Below are 11,741 nucleotides of genomic sequence, written 5' to 3'. Positions count from 1 at the left end.
TGCTGTAACACCTTTTATTTTGTGTCATTTTGAATATAGATCCCAAAAGCTTGCATGTTGCAACATTACTATCAGTATTACTTAATAAAAAAGATGAAATTGCTCTAAAGGCCTTGGAAATGTAATTTCTAACTTCAATTTTCCAAATATATCTAATGTCTCACAATACCCCTTTGAAACATTCTTGGATCAGGGTTAAGAAATGCTTTGCATCTGACATGGTCTGCGGCAAGTTCTGTCTGAAACATATCCTGTGTTTGGCAGTTTTCTGACATCTCAAGTAACAGCGGGTGTTTTGCATTTGGAATGAATTATGTAGCAGCCAAACATAAGTAGCAGTATTCTATTTTATTTCCACGGCAATTGCAACAAGTGTTTATGTACAGAAGTACAGAAAAATGGTGTACATTACATAAACTTTCCAGTTCTTGGTCTTAGCCTTTATAATACTGCACACTTTAAGGTTTACACATTTATGTGAACTTATTAATTTTTAAACAGTGAAATGCTCAATTGATGTACCTTGGGACAGTACAACACAAAAGAATCAAGTCGATACACATCAAGTCAAACTTAGATCTTCATGAACCTCCATACAGCATCTTGGGATTCTCCCCAAATTCTTTACAAAGTGGGTACCATGCACCTAAAAGTGAATATTGTCAACTTCCATCACATTATAAATTTTCAATCAAAATGGAGGAAACAAATTGAGCTGGTGGAGCAACTTTCGTAGATGAGACAATCCTGTGCTCTAAACATGTTATGTCAGCATGAGTTGAGTTACCCATATTTAATCCTTGGGTAACTAGCAGCAACGTTACAGTCAAGTCCATGCACCAATTGCTCTACATCAATAGCTTACTTATACTGACAACATTTAATCAACTTATTTATAACGCATGCATGATGTATTGAAACATTATGTTCCATGAAGTAACACCACTCCATAAATAACAATACTTCCCAAGTTATAAATTTAAAACAGTACGTTAAAAAGTGTAAATTCAAAAAAAACAAATAAAGTATAGACTAAAAATAAACATTAAACTGCCAATTTCATTTCTATATTATTTACACTAACATGCAATTAATATCTACTCAACGTGTCTGCTCTTAGATCGTTTTAATTCAGATTTGTTAAAATTATGTAGAAATTATTTTTGTAAGTCAGTCAATAAACTGAATCCAATTCTGTTCGTTCAAAATAAACATAGGTAAAATATCGGAATAAAATATTAGAAAAAATTAAGCCATCTCCAGATGCATGTTTTACATAATGAATTAAATAATTAAAGATGCCGTTATACTGTTATGTTTCTATTATATTGTGGAGGCTGGAAATCTGAAACAAAAACAAACTATTGGAAATACTCAGCTCAGGCAGGATCTGTGCAGAGAAAGAAGTAAATGATTCAGGCTCATGATCTTTCTAATTTCTCTCCTGTTCTGTTGAATATTTCCAGCACTTTCTCTTTTTTGTTGCTATTTTTGTATATCTCTGGACTTGAGTCCTGATCAACATTTTGAGTTAAATTGTATGGTACTCCTTGGCAAAGCCATCTCATACTGTTTAGGCTAGACAATGTATGGGGCATCACTATAGGGCAATGCTAATTTATTTTACAATTAGGGATCCAATGGAACGCATGGGCACTTCAAACTTTAGTACAGCTGTTTTCAAAGAAAATGTTTCCAGTGCTCACACAACATGTAGAAGTTACTGCAGGGAAACCAGGTACAAGATTATGATTAAAAATAATAGACGATACAGTATCAAACAAATTGATCTTACCAATTGTATAATTTCATTGAATACACCTTATCTTGGCTATGTATTAATCTGAATATAGAAAATTGCAACATAACATTGGAGCATTAAATACCATACATTGGGCTAGAAGACATCTGAGTGGTTGCTTGCAGTGTTGTTCTATGGTTATATGGTACCAGGTGCAGGTTGATGGATTTTGCCCTTAATTTTGCTGCTCACCCAAAAGAGGCAAAGAAAGTTAACTCAGGGACATCCAAGTTGAGAACTAAGCAGCAAGCATTGTACCAACATATAACAAGATTTCTACACCCTGGTTATTAATTTGAGCTGTTTCACAGAAGACACTGGCCACTGAGCAAGGGTTACAAATTAATTTGAATGAGGAAGTTCTTCAGCTCATTTGATTTCATTCGCTGATTTGATGTGTACAATCTCCTGGTTCCCACTGTCATTCCTGATTACTATTCTGGCTATTGATCATCTTCCATTCAAGGAAATAGTACTTCATTACTTGTACTGAATGTGCCCTTTAGTGACTTAAGACAACAGTACCAACTGCAGCTGGTAAGCTCATGCTGATTTATAACTGTCATTAGAATTTAAACAAAACTATCCACAAAATACTGTAGTGCAAAATAAAAAACCTGCAGCCACTAATCCTATACTACTATTGTCTAATAATTTTATGGTAACCACCAAACGAAAAGATGCACATACATGAATAGACTATGTGTTAACTACAGGATGAATAACTGTTTTCAGAAGAACATAAGAAATAGGAGCAGGAGACATAGCCCCTCGAGCCTGCCCGCCATTCAATAAGATCATGGCTAGGTCTTATTCCATTCTAGATCTATCAATTATCTGATAACATTTGTAGCTTTTAAAAAAAAATGGTAGTTCATGCATCTTAAAATTAACTATGTTATTTTAAATAGGACAGTCAATCCATCAACATTTCCTATATTAAAGTTAGTTAAAATTAATTAGTGAAAACTGCAATGCCATTTCACAGATTTGTTAACAGAAACATGAAGAAAGAGTACTGTAGTAAATACAAATTATTTAATTCTTCAGTAACATGCATTTGAGATGGCCAGGAAATAAATTAATATATTAAAAAAACAAATTTCTTAATATAGGAAAACATATAATGTGCAAATTTGAAAATTGCTGACAAGAGACATGTTGCTGAAACATAGTTCTTCATTTGTCAGGGCCAACACTAAAATGCCAAATTTCAAAGAACCACAACAATTCAATACAGCAGAAAAGAGTGCTGATTGGTTGGCAAATCGACTCTGATTGGCCAAGAAGTTGTCATGAAGAAAGCAACGGTGAATTATAAGCTCCCAGAGCTCATAGGAAATTCAAAAAAGGCACAAGGCATCAACATATGCCTTTCGTTTGCAGAGAATGTATCTGTGTATGAATGTAGGTCGCTTCTGGCAAGTGTAAATGAACCATGTAATGAGCTTGACTGATCATTTAAATTGCTTTTAACGCTTTGATTAATGCACTTGGGATTATTCTGAAAGTACTGCCCAATTGCATAATTATATCCAGATGTTTTGTTTTGCAAGAACATACTGGTTAAGTAGTCTGTTCTCTTTGTGTTTTTAACAATAATTTTGCCTACCTCACAATTGATAATGTGTATGAATTTCAGTGTTGGTGCAATGCCAGGTACGCAAATTGCAGATCCTACAGCAGGATATAGATAGGCTGGAAAATTGGACGGAGAAATGGCAGATGGAATTTAATTCAGATAAATGTGAAGTGATGCATTTTGGTAGATCTAATACAGGGGTAGGGGAGCAGAACCATTAGGAGTATAGACACACAGAGGGATCTGGGTGTGCAAGTCCACAGATCCTTAAAAGTGGCAGCACAGGTGGAAAAAGTGGTGAAGAAGGCATATGGCATGCTTGCCTTTATTGGATGGGGCATAGAGTATAAAAGTTAGCATATAATGTGGCAGTTATATATAACGTTGGTTAGGCCACATTTGGAATACTGCATCCAGTTCTGGTCGCCACACTACCAGAAGGATGTGGAGGCTTTGGAGAGAGTGCAGAAAAGGTTTACCAGGATGTTGCTTGGTATGGACGTGAGGTTGAGTGAATTAGGGTTGTTCTCCCTGGAAAGACGGAGGTTGAGGGGGCGACCTAATACAAGTTTATAAAGTTATGAAGGGCATAGATAGGGTGAACAATTGAAAGCTTTTTCCAAGGTCAGAAATGACAAACACAAGGGGTCACAAATTCAAGGTGAGAGGGGCAAGATTCAATATAGATATGTGGGGAATTTTTTTTACACAGAGGGTGATGGGGGCCTGGAATGCATTACCAAGCAAGGTGGCTGAGGCACCCACGCTAGGATCATTTAAGATTTATCTAGAACGCCACATGAACAGATTGGGAATAGAGGGATACAAATGGATGGTCTAGTTAGGAAGATATGATCAGTGCAGGCTTGGCGGGCCAAAGGACTTGTTCCTGTGCTGTATTGTTGTTTGTTTGTTCCAAAGATTGGCTGATTTAATCAGTGTGTTTTTTTTTGGCTGTTCAGAATAGGCATAGTACAGACTGTATATAACCAGCCCAAGCTTGCAAAACCTAAAAAACATCCACAGTTAAGATGTGATTCTGCAAACTGCAGTACTAGCTGAACAATCCAGAGCGTGCTAATTGTTATACTAGCAAGAAATTTAAGGTAATCAGTCAAGCTCGTAACATGGCTACTTTACCTTTGCTAGAAGCAATATGCGTTTATACTTAGGGTCCTATCCTCTGCAAACAAAAATATATATTCAAGCCTTGCATCTTTTTTTGAATTACCCAGGAGCTTGGGCACACTATAGTTCTTTGCTGTTTTCTCCACTCTCCTCAGCCATTCAATCAGCATTTTTATAAATTGTTATGATCGTTTGAAATTTGGCATCCTTATCCCTTTGATTGCAAGATGAAAAGCTTTGGCAGTATGCCTCTCTTTTCTGCAATATTCAAGTTCTATACTATCAAGCTAATGTTTTGTTTAAACAGCAGATAAAAAGAAAGCAGTATTAAGAACAAAACTCCTGTAAGACGCAGAGGATGCTTATTTACATTTTTTGTGCATCGGTTTGGTTTTTGTGCATTTTCAAATAAACTGAAAATTATGTAAAAAAAAACCCACAGTCTACGGTTAGAGATGTTTGAATTAGTCCAGGCTTCTGCCACCATTTCCAGGGACCAAAACCTTGTTAAATTGTTGATTCAGCATTTTTAAACTTTGGTGATCTAGGTTAATCCTCTAGGCTAATCATGACTGAAACTCCAATTATAGTATATGAAAGAACTGCTCCTCAAACAAACCATCAGTTTTGTAGTCCCAAAAAATCTTTTAAACTTATTTGATTAACTAACCACTGTTAAACACAAAGAGACCTTCATATTACCATTTAACTCATTGAAATAACTGATTGTATGATGGTGTATTTAGGAGCAACACTCCCTGCATAGCTTTTAAATATCTTAATGGTGAAAAAAAAATACATGAAGTACTTCACTTTCAAATCTAGTATTCAGAAATGAAAACCTGTATTATATATAGTTAAACTTTCTTGGATTCTGTACAATATTAAATGCATTATCCAACAGCCCCCGAACACACAAAAATATATATAACTGTCAACACCAGAAAGACAGCTGGGGGGGGGGGGAGGGGGTTCACATCAATTACAGTTAAACACAAAAAGTCAAATGAAATAAGAGCCAAAAAAATTTCAAGTGCACACAGTATTACTGAAAATTAAACATACATATATATATATATATAGCAGGATACTCTTGTCAGTGATGCACTTTTAAGGATTAGTTCACATTCAAAGAGCTTACACCTGTAATAATTAGTATTCAACAAAATCCTTTCTGAACTAACCTAGTTCTTGCTCCAGAACTAGAGGTTTTGATCAGGGGTTCACACTTTCGTAAGGTGACCCAGGTACAAAAGTCTAAAGCTATTAACAGCAAGATTAGTCTTCTGTGACTCAGTAAAATGACAGACTGATGTCAATTGGGATGTCATCAACTTAATCAGTAGTAAAATTAAACTGAGTCAAGACGTTTCTGAAGCTTATCCAAGCCTTCTCACTCACATCAGCTGCCACTGAATTAAGAAACTTAAAGAAGCATTATCCTGTTTAGACAGCCTACCCAAAATGTAACCACCTCATCAAGCCTTCAAAAGAAAATGCATTGACCTTGTTATACCATTCAAATCAAATCCATCCAAAATTCTCTAAAGCCATGATAATGGTATGTCTCAAAGCTTTTTTTCATACATTTCATAGAATTATATTCAGGAAGAATACTCTGTACTCATTACAAATTATTAAAGCGGCTCAAGTCAAAAACAAAAATAAAGGTCTCTACTGTTTCATTACCAGTACCAAAAGTTTGGATGAGATATAATCACAATGGATCAGAATTTTACAGCATTTATTTCAATGCATATTTGGTGTTCATAAATCCACAAATGTAATTCAGTCACTTTGATGTCAAAAATCCAAGACTATAAACTTCAAATCATCTTTTGGAGATGTTTGTAAATATACTGTTCCAATTTCATATGGGAGCTTTATCCAGCTGGAGGCCCATTCTGTTCTGGCAACAAAAGACTTTGTTGACACTTCTGGTATGACATTGATCGACAATTATAACTGCCCGGAGGGGGTGATGATTGGAAATATCACTACCTATAATCTTATTAGGGAATAAATCTATTAAACCACCAAAATGGGCTTCATTTATACAAATACCAGATTCGAACGAGAGAGTGAAGGGCTCTTAAAAACTTAGTGAAAACAGAATAAAATGGACCTGGTCAGAAAAGAGACTCAAACTATTGCGTGTACAAATAGGAACATCTTATCTATTGTGATAATCACAAATTATTATTTCTTCTTTGTACAACATGTAATTAATTTGTAAGCTTCTCTGCAGAGAACATTTTGCTGCACAAAAAGGAAACTTTGCAGCTACACAGTCGGTCAATCCTGGAGGTACAAAGGAAAACTTTACTTTGAAATTAGGTCATCCTACCCCGGTTAAGAATGGACTGGTTTAATTTGACTCATCCTCTGAGCAGTACATCTGTATGGTCAACCTGAAAGGCTGTTGATACAATTAGCTCCAACCACTTAGTGCTGCATCTTTTAAAATGCATAGTCTGTTGCTTTCTTTTGTCATAACTGAAGAATTTTACAATGCAGCAAAGATGTTACAATATACTACTTGTCATTGCTTACAACCAGAGCAAGTCCCATTTAGCTACTGTTCCACTAAACCTAGAGTCAGAGGTTTGCAGCATGGAAACAGACCCTTCGGCCCAACGTGTCAATGCCACCCAGTTAGATAGCTATCGATCAAAGGTGCCTATCAATCTGAAAAGATGCAATTTTATTGCACAAAATGTTTCTAATTTTAATTTTGAAACACTTTTTTGTTCAGCTGTAAAAATCATTCAGGTTTCAAAAAACTGATTGTAATGGGTCTTGTTTTGTAACTTTCTATTGCCCCAACCATACATGCATGCATTTCTGTTTTTCCACTTTTTCTTATGAAAATATATTTTGGAACATTTCTATTTAAAGCACGCACTCTCCTCTGATACAAACCACAGGGTATATAGATCATTCAAAACAGTGCACAATTCATCACAGTCCAAAGATGTGAACAAAGACTAATTCAATTAATTATTCTCAATATAAATTAGATGGCATGATTTTATGATTGCCACCTTAAAAGCTACATTCATAGGTTGTCCCAGTAGTTTAGTACTTAAACATGGATTGATACTAAGACACAATGTCAGAAAGGTCTAGTTTCATTCCTGATTTGTACTGAACTAAGCTCAGTACCGCACTGCCAGTCATAAAACTTTATTTAGTCTCCTTAGGGAGGACAAAGCAGTCTAAGGAGTGTTATCAAAGCCAAGATACGGTAGGAGTAGTCTTAACGTTGATTTCACGTTCCCCATAAAGGTCAAATAGGAAATTAATATGTATTGCCCAGGTTTATGCAAAGAAACCAAATGAATACTGTGTAGGTTAAGATGCAGGTCTATGGGCACTGTACACCAGCATCAGTAACCGGCTTGGGATCAGGGAAGATTGACAGGGTAGTTTGTGGGGAAGCTGCATTATTTCTGTTAATTTGTATTGTATAAAACCAATGAAACAAAATTATAATCTCACTGCAAAAACAAATATCAGACTTAAGATGTGTTATGAAATGGAGAATTAAAAGCTTTAATGTAACTAAAAAAGTACTCATCTATTTACATGGGTCCAGAAAGTGATTGGCAATGCCACTCTCCTGCTAATTCTTAGGACCTTTAAGGTCAGTGTTAATGAACATTAGCCACTTCTTCCAGTTTCTCTGAGCTGATAATCTGTAATCAAAACTAGCATTGGATTTGTAGACACCTGGACTAATAACACAAAATACACCAATATGCTTGTATACAGTAGAAAATGAAGCCATAAAAAAAGCAGCATTAAAACTGAGGTAGTGGTAAAGTAAAAAGCTATATAGCAAAAGTTCACAGAAACAGTAAACATAAATAAACCTCAAAAAAATTGCCATTAAGATATGGATTTGAAAAAGGGTAATGACCAAATTCCTCTTTCATAAAATCTGTTCAGTGCAATTTATTTAATGGTGAGTTTTCTTGTCTACGTTCATGTCAATACCAACATATCGATCACAAATTTCATTTACAAAGTAAATACAATAAATTACAAAGATGGCAAATGATACAATAGATTGGTTCAAAGCCAGCTGGAAACACATGCGGTCATCTTTTGCTGACTCGAGTAGTTGGCTCTAAAATGCAACCTTTTTATTTTACACTTTCCCCATGTATCTTATTCACGCTTGGCTTTTCCTTTCTTCTTCTTTTTCCCATTTTCTACCATTAGCTTATTTTCTGATTTGATTATTCCATTAGGCATTCCATTGCCATTCACAAATATTTTTCCATTCTTTATTGACTCTTTCCTGGGCTCCCTGTAGGTCTGGTAATAAAAGTTGGCGAAGAGGATGATAAAGGAAATGGCATAAGCTATCAGTGCCCAGTGCATCCATCTTGGGAAAGGACAATCAATATACAGCGAGTAAGCAGTATGGCCTATTGTAACATGGAACTGTACCTGTGTTAAGAGAATAATATTTTTAATGAGAGAAAACAATGTTGTTTAACCATTTTGTGCAGATGTTAAATTAAATATTTTGGATACTCATAGAACATAGAACATTACAGCGCAGAACAGGCCCTTCGGCCCACGATGTTGCGCCGACCAGTTACAAAAACAATGACCCACTAGCCTATACCAATCCCATTTCGTCCATAAACCTATCCAGAGATCTCTTAAACGCCCCCAAACTAGACGCATTTACAACTGCAGCAGGCAGGGCATTCCAATCCCTCACCACCCGCTGGGTAAAGAACCTACCCCTGACATCCGTCCTGTAGCTACCCCCCCTTAATTTAAATCCATGCCCCCTCGTGCTAGCTTTCTCCATCCGAGGAAAAAGGCTATCACTATCCACCCTATCTAAACCTCTAATCATCTTATATGTTTCAATAAGATCCCCTCTTAGCCGCCTTCTTTCCAACGAAAACAACCCTAGATCCCTCAGTCTCTCCTCATAGGACCTCCCCTCCATACCAGGCAACATCCTAGTAAACCTCCTCTGCACCCTCTCCAACGCCTCCACATCCTTCTTGTAATGCGGGGACCAGAACTGCACACAGTACTCCAAGTGCGGCCGCACTAGAGTAGTGTACAGTTGCAACATTACACTGCGACTCCTAAATTCAATCCCCCTACCAATAAACGCCAAGACACCGTACGCCTTCTTAACAACCTTATCTACTTGATTCCCAACTTTCAGGGATGTACACACACACCTAGATCCCTCTGTTCATCCACACTATTCAAAGTCCTCCCGTTAGCCCTATACTCGACACATCTGTTGCTCCTACCAAAGTGAATTACCTCACACTTCTCCGCATTAAATTCCATCCGCCACCTCTCGGCCCAGCTCTGCAACCTATCTAAGTCTCCCTGCAGACTATGACACCCTTCCTCACAATCTACCACACCTCCAATTTTGGTGTCATCAGCAAATTTACTAATCCACCCAACTATACCCTCATCCAGATCATTAATAAAAATTACAAACAACAGTGGCCCCAAAACAGATCCCTGAGGCACACCACTCGTAACTGCACTCCATGATGAATATTTACCATCCACCACCACCCTCTGTCTCCTATCTGATAGCCAATTCCTGATCCAACTTCCTAGATTACCCACAATCCCATACATCTGCATTTTCTGCAGAAGCCTACCATGGTGAACCTTATCGAATGCCTTACTAAAATCCATGTATACCACGTCAACTGCCTTACCCCCATCCACCTCTTTGGTCACCTTCTCAAAAAACTCAATAAGGTTAGTAAGGCACGACCTACCCGCTACAAAACCATGCTGAAGCTTTTTCCCAGGGTAGAACAGTCAATTAGTAGGGAGCACAGGTTTAAGGTGTGAGAGGCAAGGTTTAAAGGAGATGTACAAGGCAGATATTTTACACAGAGGATGGTGGGTGCTTGGAACTCACTGCCGGGAGAGGTAGTGGAAGCAGATAAGGTAATGGCTTTTAAGGGGCGCTTTGACAAATACATGAATAGGATGGGAATAGAGGGATATGGTCCCTGGAAGGGTAGGGGGTTTTAGTTGAGTTGAGCAGCATGGTGTGTGCAAGCTTGGAGGGCTGAAGGGCCTGTTCCTGTGCTGTTTTCTTTGTTCTTTGACATCATTATTTTCTTCTCTCCCTCAAATCTTGATTTTTGGAACAATTTATTTTTCTGAACTCCTATTCTACGTTGAAAAAACCTAAACAGGATGTGAAGTTACAAATACGTCTGGAGACAGGGCAGTATTTTGAAAGCAAGCACAAAGAATATTACAGTGACTTTACGTTTGCCCACCAATCGAAATGGAATGCCTGGGCTTATTGTGCAGGAAACCAAGATTTTTAGAAGTGTAATACCAGATGAATTAAAATGTAATAATTAGGTGACATCAAGCTTAGGCTTTCAAAAAAATGTGTAGAAGGGGCAGGTGAAGGTAAGGAGCTCCACAACTTTAAGAACCTGGAGGAAAAAGTCTATAATGGATCAAGATAACCATGATTCAGGGATAAAGAAGGCCATGTAGTAAACTGTGAATTCGCATCTAGAGAAAAAAGCAATAGTATACGTACTGACCAAGCATTATAATTATTAAGTAGAAGCTTGCAACGGAAATAGAGATTTGACTGCTAAAAGTAAGCAAAGAAACACCTATCAAATGGTAATTATCTTGTATGCCATTAAAGAGCCCATCCATGTGGTATATGGAAGCAGCATTCAAATCTTGAATTAGGCTCTACAGAATGATTTAGAAGTTGTTAACAGGTCTGAGCAGCTCATTATTTATCCTTAATGTGAACAGTGTAACAGCTTAGGTAGTTAATAATAATTTTGCCACAAGTATTCAACTATAAATTCAGAAGCAACTATTTACAATTGCATTGTATAATCATTTTGAAAATAGTTCATAACTTTGTTGTGCAATAGTTTTCATTTACTCTGTTAAATTAAGTGGCAGTAAATGCTCTCTTTTGAATTAACTGTATTCTGCTAGGAGAGCTCAAGTTAAATACCCTGGCTGCTGCTTCTGTCGGTTCACACTTGGGAATCAAGAATGCCTTTTATTGTAAAGCTGGCCAACTATCAGGGAAGAGGATCGTCCATTTCAGCCCGTAAGTACAATCTGTTTTTGCATACATCACTGTTACAAATATCCACAGTTCCATTTTGCTTAAAATTAGTTTTGTTTCTGTGCTAATAATATTTGTCAAACTTGCCTCTTGCT

General features: G+C 36.9%; 1 protein-coding gene across 2 annotated transcripts in view; it reads right to left on the bottom strand.

Moving 5' to 3' along the window:
- Window positions 1–329: 329 nt before the first annotated feature.
- The window catches only part of elovl4a (ELOVL fatty acid elongase 4a), a 57,193-nt gene continuing 45,781 nt past the window's right edge, over window positions 330–11,741 (bottom strand). For both annotated transcript variants that reach the window (XM_080192798.1, XM_080192797.1), the window contains exon 7: window positions 330–8,969. In XM_080192798.1, the coding sequence (XP_080048924.1) occupies window positions 8,685–8,969 (285 nt within the window). In that variant the 3' untranslated portion in view covers window positions 330–8,684. The remainder of the gene's footprint in view (window positions 8,970–11,741) is intronic.

Source organism: Carcharhinus amblyrhynchos, chromosome 7 (genome assembly GCF_965287045.1).
Source record: "Carcharhinus amblyrhynchos chromosome 7, sCarAmb.v2.hapA, whole genome shotgun sequence".
Classification (NCBI taxonomy): Eukaryota; Metazoa; Chordata; class Chondrichthyes; order Carcharhiniformes; family Carcharhinidae; genus Carcharhinus; species Carcharhinus amblyrhynchos.
The sequence above is the reverse complement of the archived record's forward strand: the minus strand, read 5'-3'. Positions and strand labels throughout refer to the sequence as shown.